Source organism: Elgaria multicarinata, chromosome 2 (genome assembly GCF_023053635.1).
Source record: "Elgaria multicarinata webbii isolate HBS135686 ecotype San Diego chromosome 2, rElgMul1.1.pri, whole genome shotgun sequence".
Classification (NCBI taxonomy): Eukaryota; Metazoa; Chordata; class Lepidosauria; order Squamata; family Anguidae; genus Elgaria; species Elgaria multicarinata.
In genome coordinates this window covers 20,235,794-20,255,974 of record NC_086172.1, presented here as the reverse complement: position 1 = coordinate 20,255,974, position 20,181 = coordinate 20,235,794, and the positions used below count along the sequence as shown (strand labels likewise).

Sequence of the window (20,181 nt, the reverse complement as noted above, 5' to 3'; positions counted from 1 at the left end):
GATAGCTTAAAAATCAACCCAGTTATCCCCGATTCTTTTCCGCAATGCAATCCTATGGGCGAAAACCGCCGTTTGACCCGCACTGTCCCTGTTTGTTGACCCGATTTTTTAAAAAATATAGCACGTGACCTGCACGATGCAGAGAGGTGAGAGTAGTCTCAAAATGACCCCCATCCATGACCGTCTAAGCACAAGAATTTTCAGAACGATAGCTTCAAAAACAACCCAGTTATCTATGGGCGAAATGTTTCAAGATGGCGATCGGAGCGCTCTGCAGAAAGAGAAGCGCTCCGCCAATGGTCGCTTCTCTTCGCCTTGCTTCTAGGGGTCCGCGGTCCGCTTCTACTCCGCCTCTGGGCAAGGCGGAGCAGGCCAATTCGCTCCTGCTTCTGCGCTTCTAATAGGAGCGGAGCACATGCCTAAAATCAACAGAACTTTCAAGTTGCTTAACTTTGGATAGATTGTGTCCTATGTTTGCCAGATATCTGTGGGTTGTTCTCACAGTGGGTAGAAGGAGGTACTGTACTGCAGCTGATTGGAATGGATACAGGTCAATTATTGTCATTGAAACCAGTGTGTAGGAACATTGAGGGAGCTTTAAAGTATTGGCTCCTGAGTGTTTATCATTCAGTTAAAAAAAAAGATTAGCAAGGTTACAACTAGTGTGTGTTAAAGTACCCCTTAGTCTGAATATTGTATTTATTTATTGCATTTCCCCATCCTTCCTCCAGGGAGCATCATTTTTTCCGATCCCCATGAGGCAGTTTAGGGTTGAGGGGGTATTTGAACCTGGGTTTCCCAGGCCCTACTCCAACACTCTCTAACAAATTAGACTCTACTGGCATTCAATATTAATTTTTGATGTTGTAAATCTTTAGCCTTCAAGTGGTTTTCTGATGTCATCATGTGATTGCACATTCAAAAAAACCATTCATTCTATGTAAATGTGTCATGTCTGACCCTACTGACCCTGTCTTGGGAGAAGATGTTTCAGGTAATCAATCAGATTCAGAACTAGAAGACGCAGCGCCAGACACCAGCCAGCCTGTACGAGTGGGGGAGGAAGCTCTCACAGGTGATTCCCCAAGCTGGGAGTCAGCCCTCTCCAGAGCTTATCTCCTCAAGGCCAAATCCTACACACTCGATGGGAAGTGAGCCTTCTTCCGGAGGTAAGCGTCCCGACAAGCTAGCTGATGCTAGGGTCCACCGGAAGCTCAAACGTAAAGGGCAGAAGGAAGGCGTGAGAAAGTCAGCTCGATTATGCCAGAACCTGCCTCCGCACTAGGCTCTCTGAAGTTACAGGCATTTGAGAAGTGGCTTCCTATTCTTCTTGAGCAGACAATTGTCTTGCTTAATTTGCATAGTTTTGCCTAGTGGGATGTTTCCAAGAGGTTAGGCTCTCTTCAGGTAGAAGAGACGTTTGTTGCTTAATAAAAGCTTTGTAGATTACTTAGCAAGCCTCGTCATTTGCTTCCCATCAAAAGCAGGAGTGTTCTGAGAAACATGACAAAATGACAGATAAAAGTTGAATCGTGGCAATTTTACACTCAAAAATTAAGAAAGTACATCCCACTAAACTCAGTAAGCATCTACAGAAGATAGAGAAGTTCTGTGAAATGGTCCCCACAAACAGCGTGGAGAATTTTGAGAGTCCATTTGTGCACAGCTCTAGTTCAAATGCACTCTATGTACAGACAGAGGGGTATTCAAACATATAACTACTCCCACCTACTGTTTAAAGTGGTACAGTTCAGGAAATGTTTTAATGATGTTCTAATAGGCTGGATCTTAATTCCAAGTAAACATGGATAGGATTGGGCTGTCTCTCAGAAACGGTTTAATAGATTGGTTTTGCCCTAATATGTCCACACTATACGCAGCATAAGCAGGTCATGAATCATTATCCATATAAATGATAAACTATAAATCTTGAAACACAGTCCTGAATTACATATTAAAAATGAAACATTAAATAATCTTCTGAACTATGCTTGTTTACACAAATACAGAAGCTCTAAAATAAGTGACATAGGATAGCTTGAGCACAATCCAATCCATAATCAAATTTATGTTGTGAAGAATTTAATTATTTGCAGTGATGATTATATGCATCATAAAGAATACCAGCTATGAAAGTCTGCGTCAATATGAAAAGCATATGCAAATACAGCAAACAGACTTACAATTTCTTTTAATGAGAAAATGGAAGTTTATTACAAGGAAATTATTGAAATGCGCTTTATTATTCAGCCACTATGAATCCCCATCTACTAGCCTTGACACTTAAGGCTATTTCACGAAAGCATGAGTAGGTATAAACCATGGCATTTATAAATCCTCTGCCCTGGGCAGCAGGCCAGGATACCTGCTTAATTCTCTTACTTAACTGCCCATTAGAAGGAAGCTTTGATAAAAAATTAAGTTGCCTTCTTCGAGGCCATAAGAGGAATATGCTTGGTTTCAGTCATATGCACAGCAATCCTGAGAAAAGAAATATGACCTTTAAGATCCAACCCTGTAGGTCACTTAGCAACAAATAATAAGTTGGGATGGAGCAAAATGACATTTGGCAGAATCACAACCTAACTGTTAGCATCACAAGTGAACCAAAATATCACATCTGCACAACTATGTCTCTGCCATTATTATGCTGTCACTGCCAGATGGTGCAGTTTATTACATAGCTCTGAAATAGGCAAAAACTAGGACAGGAGGTGGCAGAACCGATGGGTTGTCTTCTATACACAACTGATTCCTCATACCCGCCTACCAGAACTGAAGCACAAGGCTTAAAAGAAGTAGAAAGGGTCCTCCTTCCTGAATACTATACGATTGCTAAAGCAGGTTACACCAGAGCGATTAGGTGTAATCAGGATACCTAGTATTGATCTGTAAGGCTCTCGAGCACTTAATTTAATGGACGGGTAAGAAAGCACCATGTATGAAGAATCAGTTTACACGTTAGAGATACTTTGCAATATAACTCTTTGAGTAAACCAATGTGGTACAATATAATTTGTCTTTGTTTATATTGATTATTTTAGAAGATTATAATTAATAATGGATACTACATTGATAGTTTTTATCTGATAACTTGTTAATAAAATTATTTTAAGAACCAAATTAATACAAAAGATCCCTTGGAGTTCTCTAGAGTCACCATCAAATAATCTTTGTTTAGTCTAAAAATTCTACATGCTTTCCAACCCATTTATATTCTATCATCAAGAGAGAGTGAACGTACAGGTGTTTACAAATAACTACATACCTGTTTAGGTCCCATACTTTGCTAGTTTTATCCATAGAGGCAGAAGCCACAAAATCTCCGCATGAATGCCAGGTGCAATCCCACGCAGCATAGCTGTGACCTTCTAAGGTCAGAATGCATCCGCCCTTTGTGAAGTCCCATATCCGAACTGTTGTATCCCCACTTGAAGTGACCAGTTTTGTTCCGCTGTTATTGAAAAGAAAAAGTCACTTATTACAACATTTCTTGAAACTGATTCTAAAATTAATGTTAAAATGGTTTGGTGTTATTATTTGTGATTAGGTTTATTAACAACAACAACAACAACAACAACAACAACAACACATTTATGTAGGATTTTTAAGGAGCAATCCTATTTCCCCCAGACAGCGTCTCGGGGGGACAGGACACATAGGATAGTTTGGTTTATGGGCTCCGAGGTCAGAAAGAGGGCTCCAGACACTGCACATTCTGCCCTCTCCCCCTCATAGCTGGCGTGGTTCTCTCTGCTATGTCTCCACTCTTGTAAATAATAATAATAATAATAATAATAATAATAATAATAATAATAATAATAATAATTTAATTCTTACCCGCCTCTCCATTTTGATCAAGGCGGGGAACAACAGTAAACGATAAAATACATAAAACTGAATTAAAACATAATATACATTGTTAAAACATCCTAAAAACCTGCTATCTGTCCTGGCTGCTGGAACCCGTGAGGCTAATACAGGCCATGCAGCTCTCGTTTATACTCGTTTTTAAATTACGAGGATAATACATGGATGGGTGGTGAAAGACAGCTCACAAAAGATGCAAGGATGCCATATTTTATTTATCCTTCCCGGTTCGCAAAGTATTTTGGAAAGGTTAACTCCCTGCATGCAATTTCTCCAGAGGCCCTTTCAAAGCAGTGATCATGAATCTGAGGCTTCTCTCTTCATATGAACCTTCTGCTGTCCAGGTGGCACCTTTTCGGCATGGCTTCTGTGACGAACGAACGCTTCTGCCCGGCACAACTTCTTTGGCCGTTCATACCGTCCTCTTTCCTGTGCAGCGGCTTTTCTGTTTTCCATTCTTGGGGGAGGAACGCCCCGTCTTCGAATTTCGCACAGAGCGCCTCTCGCCTGTATGGGCTTTCTGTGGCTTAGCCCGGTATCCTTTCCCTCCTATGTGGACCTTCTGGTGAATGACAAGATGTCCGTGCTGACTGAACCGTTTCCCACACTCAGGGCACTGACAGGGTTTCTCTCCCGTATGCACCCGCCCATGAGTCACACTATGGAATGCATAAGTGGGGAAAGGGGGCATTCCTGGGGGTGGGAGGTGAGGAGACTGGGGCATCAGCCATATGAGAAACCCTATGGCCAGGCCAGCCTCCTCCCTCCCCATCCCCCCACTAGATGGGCGATGTGCCTGCCGCTCTGAATGGGATAACTGTAAGCTTCTGAGTACAGGGGCTTATAAGCAGACAGGGCAGATCATGTAGGATTGTGCCCTTCCTTAAGTGTTCAAAACACCTGATTGCAGTAACACTTACAATTACCCTATAAGGGTCAATATTATTATCCCCATACTGCAGAGGGAGAGCTGAGGCTGAGAGTTTATGACAGGGATGAGTGAGATGGGAACTAGGGACTTTCTGATTCATAAATTAGGCCATGGCTAAACCAGGCCTATATCCTGGGATTCTCCTGGGATCATCCCTCTGCATCCAAATGGCACACAGGGGATCCTGGGAGCAGGCAGGGACGACCCCTTCATTTGCCTGGGATAATCCTTAGGTCTAGCTAAGGCCTTAGTTTCAGGAGCTTGCACGAAAGATTAAGGGCAGGTTGAGAGAGGCATAGGGGACCTCCATGAGGTTCCGGTGATATCTAGAGCATGGCAAGGTGAAAATTTCAGAGTTCGGCTTGCAGAGTTTGTGTGTGACATCTATATTTCAAAACAAAGAATTTGCTTTAGCCATGCACAGTTCCAAAGTTTTATGAAGGAATAAATTAATTGAACGTTAAAAAATATTTCCATCACAAATTAAAATGTCAACCAAGCTATCACTCCAAAATAATCCCTTCCTCCAAAACACATTTCAGAGAGAAAGAAAGAAAGAAAGAAAACATCTAGTTAGATGTACATGTCTAATTGTCATGCATTAGAATTTATTTATTAATTACATTTACATCCCGCCTTTTTTTCCTTCCAAGGAACCCAAGGTGGCGTACATAATCCTCCTCTCCATTTTATCCTCACAACAACAACCCTGTGAGGTAGGCTGGGCTGAGAGTCTGTGACTGGCCCTAAGCCATCCAGTGGGTTTCCATGGCTGAGTGGGGACTAGAACCCGGATCTCCCGACTCCCAGTCCAAGTGTTTAATAGAAGCCTTTATGTGGAGTGTTTAATAAAGGTATTATCAATTGAACAGAAGCAGAGAATTAAATTCATTCGCCTGTATGGAGTGTAACTGGGCACTTTCCCAACAGCACGTTACACCAGAGCCCAGAATTATTAACCTGCCATTCACCCTGCAGAACCCTCCCTCTCCTCCTTGCCTCCTCCTCCAAACTCATGAAATGGTTGCCAATGGTTACATTTTTAGAAAACCAGGGGAAATAATTTAAACTTAAATAAGACGGTGCTAGAAATATCTCCGCTTTTTGATCCATCATAAATGAGAACCGTATGTTAGTATATTATTAATAATACCACAGACGAAGACAGGTTAAAAAAACAGACTTTGAAATAGCTTCATTTATTTTAAAGTGCTGCAAAACATGGATATAAAATATGGCTGTACTTTTACAAATATTATTTAAAGATATGAAACATTATTCAAAGCAACTTAATTTTTTTTTTCAAAGGAAGTAAATCAGGCTTCATTTGCAGACATTTCGTTAGACTGCTATTCCTCTGACAGGGAAGTTTTATTAGGATACTCAAGTAAATAATGCCCTTATATTACACTGATATAAATGTCTAAAATGTGTCATTCATAGAGTGCAGGGTCCCAAGGCTGTACATGCTCAAGATTCTTATAGTTTGTTTTATTTGGAATTAACTCCCACTGTGTTCAATAGGACTTACTACTACAGATGCGTGCGAAGAATTGCAGAATTAGTTCATCAACATGAAATTTGTTTTACACCAAGTACATTGGGAACCTCTTTCAGCTTTTCTCCACTTTTTCCTGAAATCAGCTTTGATCCATCAGCGGCACACTACACTGAAAAAAGCGGACTATACTAGATACGAGGTGCTTGGTCCCTGCTACCCAGTTTCCCCTGCTTGGGGACAGGAAATGCATTGTAAGGGATATCAGGCATCCAGAGAAAACGCACAGAGACCTTTTCCCCGAAATCCCACCAAGAACTGTGTTTGCCAGTCTCCCACAGAAACAAGCTGTGTAAGGCTTCATAGGTTAAAACCAGCACCTTGAATTGGGCTTGGAAACATATAGGCAGCCAATGCAAGCGGGCCAGAATCAGTCTCATATCTTCAAACCTTCTGGTTCTGGTTATCAATCTGGCCTCTGCATTTTGAAAATGCTGCAGCTTCCGAACTGTCTTCAAAGGCAGCCCCATGTACAGCACGTTGCAGTAATCTAATTTATTTATTTATTTATTTGATTTATTTATTACATTTTTATACCGCCCAATAGCCGAAGCTCTCTGGGCGGTTCACAAAAATTAAAACCATCATAAAACAACCAACAAGTTAAAAATACAAATACAAAATACAATATAAAAAGCACAACCAGGATAAAACCACGCAGCAAAATTGATATAGGTTAAAATACAGAGTTAAAACAGTATAATTTAAATTTAAGTTAAAATTAAGTGTTAAAACACTGAGTGAATAAAAAGGTCTTCAGCTGGCGACGAAAGGAGTACAGTGTAGGCGCCAGGCGGACCTCTCTGGGGAGCTTGTTCCACAACCGGGGTGCCACAGAGGAGAAAGCCCTCCTCCTAGTAGCCACCTGCCTCACTTCCTTTGGCAGGGGCTCACAGAGAAGGGCCCCTGTAGATGATCTTAATTTGGAGGTTACCAGGGCATAGATGACTGAAGCTAGGTTATCCCTGCCCAGATAGGGGCGTAGCTGGGCCACAAACCAAAGCTGGTAGAAGGCACTCGTTGCCACCAAGGCCACCTGAGCCTCAAGGGACAGAGATGGTTCTAGGAAAACCCCAAGCTACAAACCTGCTCTTTCAGAGGGAGGGCAACCCCATCCAGAACCGGTTGAACACCCACCATCCGGTCAGAGGAACCACCCACTAACAGCATCTCAGTCTTGTCTGGATTGAGTTTAGCCCTCATCCAGTCCATTGTCACAGCCAGGCGTTCAGCACATCCATAGCCTCACCTGATGAAAATGAAAATGAAAAATAGAGCTGTGTACTGATGACAACATCCTCCAAAACTCCAGATGACCGTACCCAGTGGTTTCATGTAAATGTTGGACAGCATGGGGGGACAAGACTGACCCCTGTGGAACCCCATACTGGATCATCCACGGGGCTGAGCAATGTTCCCCAAGCACCACCTTCTGGAGCTGACCAGCCAAGTAGGAGTGGAACCACTGCAATGCAGTACCTCCCACTCCCAACTCAGCTGGTCACTCCAGAAGGTAACCATGGTTGATGGTATTGAAAGCTGCTGAGAAGTCAAGGAGAATCAACAGAGTCACACTACCCCCGTCTTTCTTCCAACACAGGTCATCATACAGGGCGACCAAGGCTGTTTCCGTGCCAAAACCAGGCCTGAAATGGATCCAAATAGTCAGTATTATCCAAGAGTGTCTGGAGCTGCCCGGCAACCACCCACTCAAGGACCTTGCCCAGGAAACAATTGCCATTCAAGAAAGCTATCAAGACCGATCTCTTCCGGCAGGCCTATCCAGTAGAATTTTTAGGATATTTTTAGTATGTTTTTAGGATGATTTTAACAGTGTATACTATTTTTTTAATCAGTATTTTATGGATTTTATGCTTGCTGTTGTTCCCCGCCTCGATCCAATCGGAGAGGCGGGTAAGAAATATATTATTATTATTATTATTATTATTATTATTATTATTATTATTATTATTGCTAAAGCACCCATGCTGTTTAGCTCTTTTAATGCTTCTGCTCTTTAACACTTTTAACACTTTAGCAATATAACACAGTAGAGCAAGATTTATTTCTTACATCTGAGTAAACATGCACATAAGAGGGGAGGCTTTACAGAGATTCTCATCTATCACTTGTATATGTTAAAGATTCACTGCAGCGGGGAGCAAAATTTATTTCTTACTTTCGAGTAAATTACTTCCGAGTAAACAAAAGGGGGACATGTTGTAGATTAAAAGCAGGCTACCTAAGGTGAATGGATGTCCCCAGAACTACAGTATTGTGAGGGGTTGCTGGGGATTTTATCAGTGGGAAAAGTTACTTCGGTCTCATCTACACTAAGCAGGATATTCCACTATGAAAGTGGTATATAAAAGGCAGGAGGCACACCAAGCAGGATATAGCCGTACGAAAGCGGTATATAGTATGTGTCAACAGTTGTCAGTGCACTTCAATACCACTATAAAGCAGTAGTGTGGCTCCTGCCTTTTATATACCGCTTTCATAGTGGAATATCCTGCTTGGTGTAGATGAGCCCTGTGATTTGGGAAACAAGAGGGAATGGGGCAGTCTCCCCCGCCCTTGACCACATCATGGCCAGGTCACAGAGGCCATGATGCCCAGGATTTAATGCAGGGCGACATGTTACACTGCTGCAAAAACACACGGAAGCCTCATTTTAGGAAAAAGGACTTTCAGAAACTGCGCCTTTTCCAGAGGGAAGCGACGGCTTTTGCTGTGGATGGACCACGATGGCAGGTGTCCCAAACAACCTCAAAGTGTTCCTGCTCCACAGTAAAGCATCCCTGAAGACGGGCGAGTGAAACAGGACTGTTGTTTGCAATCCCTGATGGTGTAATAGAAGTGATTTCACAAAACCATATAATAAAAATTGGGTGGCTTTCTGAAATGGCCAAGTTTTAGGAAATAACAATTTCTATTCTCTGGCAACGAGGTAGTTGCGCCTTGCCAGAGCGCAGCGCCCTCCCCAGCTCCTGCACACACCCTATCACAGCAATGGCAGCTTCTGCATCCCACGTTGAACCTGCATGGCACTGCTTGAGACAGATGGCGACACAAGGGGCCGCATGAGATAATGACCATATCAATAATGGAGCATTCAACCTACTGGAGTCAGCAGTAGTTTTTAGCTTCAACGGGGGAGCTGGCTTGACTCGCTTATATTTAAAGTGCAGAAAATAACATGAAGGTGTTCAGTCTCATATATGAAATGCAATATGATAAAATTATTTATTAAATCCAAAATGTTGACAAGGTGCTGAAATATTTCCCCCAATTTTTTCCTAAATCGAATGTATCCAAGGAGTCAAACGAGCTCTGCATTAAAGGCTGATCGTCTTTGTCTCTAATAGGCCAGGAGAGAAATGTGTTTCCAGGGAGTGGGGCATTCAAGGGTTGAAAGTAAAAGTTGATGAAGTGAGAGTAGAAGTGCTGACCTCAGCTGTCACTGCAGAACACGGCTGGGGGAAGAATTGTGCGCAGGTTAATGCCTAGTCAGTTCTCCATGGTTTTGCAAAGCTGTGTTCATTAAAGAAACTGGTTGCTTTCTCCCTCCCTCTTTTGAAAGGGACTGAACTGTTTTTTCAAATCTTTTCTTTTAAAAAAAAATCCAGGTTCTCTCAAATGGTGGAGGATGCTCCCAAAGAAGTGGGGAGGGATGCAAGGCCATCCACACTTGCCTCCAGATACTCCTCTAATCAAGCTCTTCCCATTTGGCCATGCCCTATCTTTACCCAATACCCAAGCACCTCATAGAATCATAGAATCATAGAATCATAGAATAGCAGAGTTGGAAGGGACCTACAAGGCCATCGAGTCCAACCCCCTGCTCAATGCAGGAATCCACCCTAAAGCATCCCTGACAGATGGTAGTCCAGCTGCCTCTTGAAGGCCTCTAGTGTGGGAGAGCCCACAACCTCCCTAGGGAACTGGTTCCATTGTCGTACTGCTCTAACAGTCAGGAAGTTTTTCCTGATGTCCAGCCGGAATCTGGCTTCCTGTAACTTGAGCCCATTATTCCACGTCTTGCACTCTGGTCGAGAAGAGATCCTGGCTCTCCTCTGTGTGACAACCTTTCAAGTCTTTGAAGAGTGCTCTCATGTCTCCCCTCAATCTTCTCTTCTCCAGGCTAAACATGCCCAGTTGTTTCAATCTCTCTTCGTAGGGCTTTGTTTCCAGACCCCTGATCATCCTGGTTGCCCTCCTCCTACCTGTTCCATCCACTAAGCTGCCTCTGCTGCTGCTCCCCTGAGCCATACATTGGGACAGGGGAGAAACCATGCATGAGAAACCAATGCAGACTATTCCCAAAGCTTTCATCAGATTTAGTATCTTGCTTCAGACCAGAATCGCCTACAATTTTAAGAGGGGTGTGTGTGTGTGTGTGTGTGTGTGTGTGTGTGTGTGATTGTATTATACAACACCCACACATAAAAAGATGTATACCATTGGGTGTCCAGTAATAAACCCCTATTCCCTAGGGAGTTAATTAATCCAGAAAACAAACTACACCTCGGATCTGTACTCTAAACCATTGAAACAGATTAGAAACCCAATTGAGCATTCACATCAGTGCAAAAAGTGAAGAATACCTTCCTTTGTCCCTCTGGAAATGATCACATAGTATGATCATAAGGGTCTACTGAGTTCTGATTTCTGTTAAGTGATCTCAAGTGGCACATTTTGTGGTTTCCTACATGCATCTCAAAACTAACAAATCTAAATGATTTATTTTATTTATTAATTAATTACATTTCTATACCGCCCAATAGCTGGAGCTCTCTGGGTGGTTCACAAAAATTAAAAGCATTCAAAGTATAAAACAACAGTATAAAACCATAATATAAAATACAATATAAAATCTCAACCAGATAAAAACAGCAGCAATGCAAAATTACAAATTTAAAACACCAAGTTAAAAAAATTTATAGACTGTTAAAATGCTGGGAGAATAAAAAGGTCTTCACTTGGCGTCTAAAAGCATATAATGTCGGTGCCAAGTGAACCTCCTTAGGGAGCTCATTTAACAGCCGGAGTGCCACAGCAGAGAAGGCCCTCCTCCTGCTAGCCACCTGCCTCACTTCCAGAGAAGGACCCCTGAAGATGACCTTAGGGTCCGGGCAGCTATATATGGGAGGAGGCGTTCCTTCAGATAGCCTGGCCCCAAGCTGTTTAGGGCTTTAAATGTTAATACCAGCACTTTGAATTGGGCCGGGACCTGGACTGGCAGCCAAAGAAGCTGGAAAAGGACTGGCGTGATGTAGTCTTGTCAGCCAGTCCCTGTTAGTAACTGTGCTGCCCTGTTTTGTACCAGTTGAAGTTTCCGGACCGTTTTCAAAGCCCTATGAAGAGAGACTGAAAAAACTGGGCATGTTTAGCCTGGAGAAGAGAAGATTGAAGGGAGACATGATAGCACTCTTCAAATACTTAAAAGGTTGTCACACAGAGGAGGGCGAGGATCTCTTCTCGATCCTCCCAGAGTGCAGGACATGGAATAACGGGCTCAAGTTAAAGGAAGCCAGATTCCAGCTGGACATCAGGGAAAATTTCCTGACTGTTAGAGCAGTACGACAATGGAATCAGTTGCCTGGTGAGGTTGTGGCCTCTCCCACACTAGAGGCCTTCAAGAGGCAGCTGGACAACCATCGATCAGAGATGCTTTAGGGTGGATTCCTGCACTAAGCAGGGGGTTGGACTCGATGGCCTTGTAGGCCCCTTCCAACTCTGCCATTCTATGATTCTATGATTCTATGATTCAAAGGCAGCCCCACGTATAATGCATTGCAGTAATCCAAACGAGAGGTTATCAGAGCATGGATAACTGTAGCTAGGCTATCTCTGTCCAGATAAGGGCGCAGTTGGTATATCAGCCTAAGCCGATAAAAGGTGCTCTTTGTCATTGAGTTCACCTATGTCTCAAGTGACAGTTCTGGATCCAAGAGCACCCCCAAGCTACGGACCTGATCCTTTGCATTTTTGGCCTTCTAAATAGATAATACTGCATTCTTTGGTTCCCACTTTCTACTGATTGTCAGTCCAGTTCCTCACCCCACCTCCTAGCTTATACAAAACAGAATGTATCAGATCAAATGAACCTCAGAGCATAAGAATAAGAATGGCAACTTTGAGCATTCAGAAAGTACTACACACACCATCTAGTATTACATAAACTATCACGATCTAGAATTGGGGAAAAGGAAATGCTTAGAAAGCAGATTCTCCCACCCTCAAAAAGCATTTCAGAGGGGAAGGGAAGGAGGCTGGGGAAGCCCCAGGATAGCTTGTATCCTGGCCTCTCTAGTCTCCTCCCCCCCCCTGCCGAAATGTCCCCTCAGAGAGGCAGCTGGCATGGTTCTTTCCATTATAGGGGGGAAAACGCATCAATAAGCATAGATGCTAAAAAGAGAAATCAATTCTGGTGCTTGATAAACGTATTAAAAACTATTTTATTCTTAAAATCCAGAAATGCTCTGCTCAACGTTTCGGATGTATCGTCCTTCATCAGGAGCTGGAAACAGTTGCTGTGCTAGCAGGAGCTACTGTGTCTCACTGAAAAAATCAGTAACTCCTGCTAGCACAGCAGATGTTTCCAGCTCCTGACGAAGGACGATACGTCCGAAACGTTGAGCAGAGCATTTTTGCTCAACTTGGAATAGTTTTCAGAATGGAGAAGACCAGCAGTCACACACACACCCCTCCATCGTGCCTGGATCCAGCTCCAGCTGATAGATCCCCACCCCTCCTGCTTCCACCTATCGCTGCTGAGGCTGTCAGAGGGGGAAGTGGCAGCAGCCACACATGACCTGCTGAATTTTACAACTAAGAACCTAGTGCCTGAACATGTTTTTTTCTTCCTCCCTCTCAATCCCCTTTCCATGTATGTGGTGTCTTTTAGACTGTAAGCCTGAGTCCAGGGACACGTTTTTAAGCTGCCTTGGGAGACTTTTGGGCTAAAGGGCAGATTATAGGACAACACTAAACCCCATATACTACTTGTCCTCTATTGTGTTTAGAAGAATGTAACTGAAAAGCTCTGTATCATTTTATCATATTATTCACATTTTTCTAAATGTTCACTGATGATCTAGGTCAGGGGTCCCCAACCCCCGGGCCACGGACCGGTACCAGTCAGTAGCTTGTTAGGAACCGGGCCACGCAGGTAAGCTGCTTTCACACACACACACACACACCAGCATACCTGGGAGCGGGTTGCCATCTCGCCTGCCCAGCCGAAGTGAAGCCAGGACGCTGGGGTGGGGTGGGCCGGCTTCAGAATGGCGCGCCTGGCCGGAAGCCACTCTGGGAGAGCGACTTCTGGGCGCGCCATTCCGAAGCCACCCGCCCCAGAGTCCTGGCTTCGCTTTGGATGGGCGCCCACCCAGCCGAAGCAAAGGCAGGACGCTGGAATGGGGAGGCAGGGGGTGGGGGCTTCCCAAAACCATCCTCTCAACCCCCCCACCCCGGTCCATGGAAAAAATGTCCTCCACGAAACCGGTCCCTGATGCCAAAAAGGTTGGGGACTGCTGATCTAGGTGATTATCTCTGCCTAGTCTTGTAAAAACAAAAACAAAGAACCACCACCCTGCCACAGGGTGGTAGACTAAGCTATCACAGATGGCAACTTCGGATGGCTTGCGGGCTTTGGCTACAAGGAGTCTTTGAAGTGAAACCTGTTGCTTAGAACTTTATTAGTACTTACAGTATTAGCGGGCAGGGGGCTTACAAAATCCATTCAAGGTAAAGAAGGGGGACTGATAATCCATAATTGAACAAAACTATATACTTTAAATCAGGCCTCCTGCTTTAGGCTACTCACGTAAGTACACCAAGTCACCTAACACTCATCTGTTTGACTGTTCGGGGTCTTCTTTTTACCAGAAAAACAATGAACAACAAACTCTTTTTCATTCTGATTTAAACCTATTTTAATGGAACCTTCCTTTATTTCCAAGAAACTGCATAGATGATCCCAGTTTCTGTTTGGCATATTTGTTATGTTCTGATGTGCTGAAACATTGTTCCTGGGTTTTTAATAACGGTGAAGGAAAATTTCTATAGACATTCAACTAACTTGAAAACTTTCAGAACTCAGCTGGGTGGGGGCTTCAGACTTCAGAGACTCTAAAAGAGTCCCGACTCTTTTCTCTAAAGCAGCCAGAGGTTAAAGTAGCCAGTAGTTGCTCATAAAGTCCATGCCTAGAGATCCATTAAGCACATGAGTAGAGATGCCCATTATTTTTGTTTCTGCGAACAAAAACCAGGATGTGGGAAAGAGTGTGAAATACAGCAATTATTTCTGAACAATTATGGCAAATCTGTAGAAAAGGAAGGAGTGGTGATTTGTGAATGATATTTTAGAATTGTAGTGTACAATTAAACTAGCTACATAGAAAGGGAAAAGACAAACAATAGAAAGCTGATCTTTGCCTTGGATTCGGATAAATGGTGAGCACTAGTTAGGCAAGACAGTTGCAGAATAGTTTACTTTTTAGTACTTTAAGTGAGGAACATTGTAAGCAACAGCATTAATTAGATGAGATGAATGGACAAAAGTCAGCTGGTCAGTGCTTTCAGAAGAGAATATTAATTAGACTATGTGGATGCACAATAGCTGGTTGGTCTTTGCTATGAATTGGGAACATGGTGTAGTGAGTTTGACATCAGAAGAAATGGTGAGGAGTCAGACCAGGTGTTGAACTTATGCAAGTGTCCTATATACTGTTTAATAAATGCATAAAATGGGCAGCTTTTCTTGTAGGAGTCTCTCGCAGAGAGACTGATAGCAAGAAGGCACCAATCCACATATGAATAATTGCTTGCTGTCCGACACTGATAAGGGTATAATCCTCATGTCAACAGTTACACAGCTGTCTAATTTCCTCTGTTTGCCTGACTGTTCTATCTTGCTAGGGAGATGAAGATGGCTTCCCCACCAGCACCACGTTGGAAAGCTGGGATCTCTTTGTCATAGGGATAAATTATTATCCTGCTGCGATGCTTTGGGCATGTACCAATATATCAGAAAAGAATATAAAAGACTGGGGTGAGGCCTAACCAATTTGGCTTCGCACCATGGGGGAATGTACTCAACCAGCCTGGAAGAGTTTGAGTTCTAGGAACAACCTCTTATATGCTGATGATTGGGCCCCCAACATATGCTAGATTTAAGGGAGTTGCTAGCTTTGTCGGCTGAAGAGATGTGTGAGCTTCCTTTGCGTTTTTATTCTGCATCCATTTTCTATCGATGAACTGTCATTCCTTTCACAAGTGGTCTAGTTTCATCTTGGTAATCCAAAGAATCTACTTTGACTGGGTCCTAAATAAATCAGGCCTCCGGAAGAACACACATGGTGAGAGTGCTAATTAAACAAGATGGCAAGAAGCATCTATCCACACATCCCCTGGCCAGGCAAGCATTGGAGCCATACTATCCCCTCAAACACAGGTCTGTAGCTGTAGCACATCTCTTGCAGAAATATGCCTGTGCCATTTCTAGCCATCCCCTATATCATAAGGCTTCAAGTGGGCTTGAACCAGGGAAAGTAGCAGCAGGGCTCAGGTGCCTTGATCTCTGTACAACTGTAGCACCTTGTAGGCAGAGGGACCTTATCCTTGCTGCTCTGTAGAGCCGCTCTGATAACCACTAGAAGGTATAATGCAGTTTGTCATCCCAGTTAGATCAGGCGACCAGGGTAGCTAATTGGGGCTCCGCTAACTTTATATAACTCAAATGCGCGCAAAGCCAGCTGAGCCCCTTCCTAGAGTTGGAAAACCTAAAGACGGTAGTGCACACGCTGGTAACTTTGAGGCTCAACTTCTGCAATGTGCTCTACATAGGGCTACCTTTGTGCCTAGTCCAGAAACTTCAATTAGTTCAAAATATGGCAGTCAGGTTGGTCACCGGTACACCTAGGGGGAACCACATTACACCAGTTTTAAAATCTCTTCACTGGTAGGGTGACCATATTTTGGAAACCAAAAAGGAGGACAACATGTTCGCCCCCAAAGGAGTGTGTCCAGCACCAAGGGGGTGTGCCCACCCGAACATAGCTTTGGTCACATGTCTGATTTTACAGCACACGTTTAAGACAAATCTGTTCTACATAACATCTTAACGTTAAAATCACTGAAATAAAGAACAAGTGAGAGATTCAATGTATCTGAAATTAACTTCACTCACTCCTACTTTTGTAGGTTTTGCTGTACTTTGAAGCTTTTGCTATACTCTGTGTGTTACATTCTCCCCTTCCCTCAAATATCTTTTCTGACTGTATCTTCACTCATTGCAAGCTGCTGTTGTTGTTAACAGGGTTTGCTACTGGCCCCAGATCTGTTTCAAATTTGGTATGGCTAAAGCTCTACCTAAAAGCTATCATGGTGCCAACTTTCAGCTCTTTATCTTTAAAAATGACAGTTTAAAAAACAATAATTTTAAAACCTCAATTTTAAAAAAAATCCTAAAAAAAATCAATGGATGAACGGATCTGTTTCAAATTTGGTGTGGCTAAAGCTCTACCTAAATCCTTTTATGGTGCAAAGTTTCATCTCTTTATCTTTAAAAATGACGATTTAAAAAATAATAATTTTAAAACCTCAATTTTAAAAAAAATCCTAAAAAATCAATGGATGAACGGATCTGTTTCAAATTTGGTATGACTAAAGCCCTTCCTAAGAGCTACCATTGTGCCAAGTTTCATGTCTTTATCTTAAAAAGTGACGGCATTACAAGCATTTTTGTTAATTCCCATCAGAGCTGCTCTTTGAAAGAAAAATCCAGATTTCCCCTCCCCCTCCCGGATTTGCCATCAGAAACCCGGGCAAATCCGGGCAAATCCGGTCATATGGTCACCCTATTCACTGGCTGCCAATTAGTTTCTGGGCGAAGTATAAAGTGTTGGTTATTACCTTTAAAGCCCTACGTGGTTTGGGTCCAGGTTACCTGTGGGATCGCCTTCTCCCGTACAATCCGCCCTGCACACTCAGGTGCTCTGGGAAGAATCTACATCAGTCTGCCAAAATTAGGCTGACAAGTATTACCTAAAGGACCTTCTCTTCTGCTGCTCCCAGACTGTGGAATGGCCTGCCGGAGGAGACTCGCCAACTTAACAGTCTTTTAGCATTTAAGGAAGCTATAAAGACTGATCTATTCCAGCAGGCCTATCCAGTGAAATTTTAGAATGTTTTTATAATGTATGCTATGTTTTAAATTCAGTTTTATGTATTTTATACTTATTGTTGTTCCCCGCCTCGATCTAGATGGAAAAGTGGGTAAGAATCACCACCACCATCATCATCATCATCATCATCTTTGGAAGGTCCAGGGGGCAATATTCTCCCATTGGACCCCCGGTAGGGGCTGCATACACTCTTACTGCAGAAATTGTCACTGTGCTGCCAAATTTCAGATGCAGCAAAAATCCACAATTCCCCTTTAAAACAAGGCCTGTTGCTTCAGTTCTCTCAGGGCCTTGCCTTGCCTGAATGGCTGTTGGCTCACCTCCCTCCCAGCTATCACTCTAGCACACCTATTTTTCCTATGCCTTTAAGACAGGGGTGGTAAACATGTGGCGCTTCAGAAGTTGGTGGATTACAACTCCCATCAGCCCAAGCCAGCACAGCTAATGGTGAGGGAGGATGGAATTTGTAGACTAGCAAAACTAAAGGCCCTCGTCTTTCCCATCTGTATGGCTAAGTTCTCCTTTCCATGCCAATTTTAATGGTACAGAGGCCTTCTCAGAGTTTTGATCTGGAAATTCTAATAGTGAAAAAGAAGGGCTGGTTTAATATTGCCTAGATACTACAGGAAATGATATTTCAATAAATTCATTTAAAGTAGAAGCCAACCCACAGATGGATTTGTATGGGAAGGGACATTTAGCATTTTAGTTGGAACAAGAGGAGGGGGGGGGGAATAAACATTTTAATCAAATCCATTACCTACATATTGATTTCTCTTCGCCAGGCAGTTCCTGCAGAATATTTATAAAGCATATGACATTGAGCCATTTGACCAAAGATATGAAATTAGTCTGAGCAAAAGCTTGGCTTCTCTTATAATCTCTCACATTTCACAAAGGATCATCGCTCTAAGTGGGATGGGGGTGGAGTAAGATCCCACCTAAAAAACAAACAAACCACTTCTTTTCAATGAATATAATTAAGTCTGCCCTAATTTGAAACAAAACTTCCCCTTTTTTCTCCTGCTTCAAGCACTGCTTAGGAGTGATTTGTTACTTTGGCTGAGAAAAGGCCTTCTGAGTGTTAAAATAATGTTGTGAACACCAGAAAAAAGTGGTATCTATCTAGTTGCAAGAGAGAAATTGATTCATTATTAGAATTAATTTGGTTCTTAAAAACGTGGTACTGGATTTTTTTATTATTTCAATATGATTTATAGCCATTTAAGATCTAGCAAACAGTTTTCTTTGTTTGGAAATCACTAACAGTTTTGAAAATCTAAGCTAAAACTTCCCAGTTGCTAAGTATATGAAGAAAAATGGAATATTGACAGTGCAATCCTATTCATGCCTATTGAGAAGTATAAGCTACTGAATTCAATGGGACGTGCTCTCACGTAACTGTGAATGGGATGGCACACTTAAACCATAGCTAAACCTAAGGTTTATCCCTGGATTGTCCGGGGGTCAAACCTGTTCATCTAGGTGACACACAGGGGATCCGGTGCTCAGGCAGGGGTGAACCCTGGATGATCCCAAGATAAACCTTAGGTCTAGCTGTGGCCTTAGTCAGAAGTATTAGCTTCCAAATCACGTGAGGTACTGGTTCCTCTCTATTTGGCCCTGGTTAGGCCTCATCTAGAGTATTGCATCCAGTTCTGGGCTCCACAATTCAAGAAGCATGCAGAGAAGCTGGAGTGTGTTCAGAGGAGGGCAACCAGGATGATCAGGGGTCTGGAAACAAAGCCCTATGAAGAGAGACTGAAAGAACTGGGCATGTTTAGCCTGGAGAAGAGAAGATTGAGGGGAGACACGATAGCACTCTTCAAATACTTAGAAGGTTGCCACACAGAGGAGGGCCAGGATCTCTTCTTGATCCTCCCAGAGTGCAGGACACGGAATAACGGGCTCAAGTTAAAGGAAGCCAGATGCTGGCTGGACATCAGGAAAAACTTCCTGACTGTTAGAGCAGTACGACAATGGAATCAGTTACCTAGGGAGGTTGTGGGTTCTCCCACAGTAGAGTCATTCAAGAGGCAGCTGGACCACCATCTGTCAGGGATGCTTTAGGGTGGATTCCTGCATTGAGCAGGGGGTTGGACTCGATGGCCTTGTAGGCCCCTTCCAACTCTGCTATTCTATGATTCTATGATTTTTCTTAAGGGGCTGATTGGAGATAAGAGCTTTCTCCTCAGTGGCAGAGGGCACAGGGCCAGAAGAAGCTGCTGGGTTTATTGGGGAACCCCTGCAGGCCTTATCAGGCTTGCGGGCTGGGGGTTCCCAACCTTGACCTACAGGATATAAAAAAAGCAGTGCCATCCCTTGGTGGGGCTATGGTGGACAATAGCTGTCATGTTTCTCAGAACACTCCTGCTTTTGATGGGAGGCAAATGACGAGGCCTGCTAAGTAATCCACAAAGCTTTTATTAAGCAACAAACGTCTCTTCTACCTGAAGAGAGTTTAACCTCTTGGAAACATCCCACTAGGCAAAACTATGCAAACTAAGCAAGACAATTGTCCGCTCAAGAAAAATAGGAAGCCACTTCCCAAATGCCCGTAACATCAGAGAGCCTAGTGTGGAGGCAGATTCTGGTGTATTCTAACCGACTTTCGCACGCCTTCCTTCCAC

At 43.2% G+C, this 20,181-nt stretch overlaps 1 protein-coding gene across 1 annotated transcript in view; it reads right to left on the bottom strand.

The window, feature by feature from the left end:
- The window catches only part of SPAG16 (sperm associated antigen 16), a 569,616-nt gene that overhangs the window by 278,211 nt on the left and 271,224 nt on the right, over positions 1–20,181 (bottom strand). Inside the window, exon 12 of the mRNA XM_063115872.1 lies at positions 3,269–3,454. Coding sequence (XP_062971942.1) covers positions 3,269–3,454 — 186 coding nt within the window. The remainder of the gene's footprint in view (positions 1–3,268; positions 3,455–20,181) is intronic.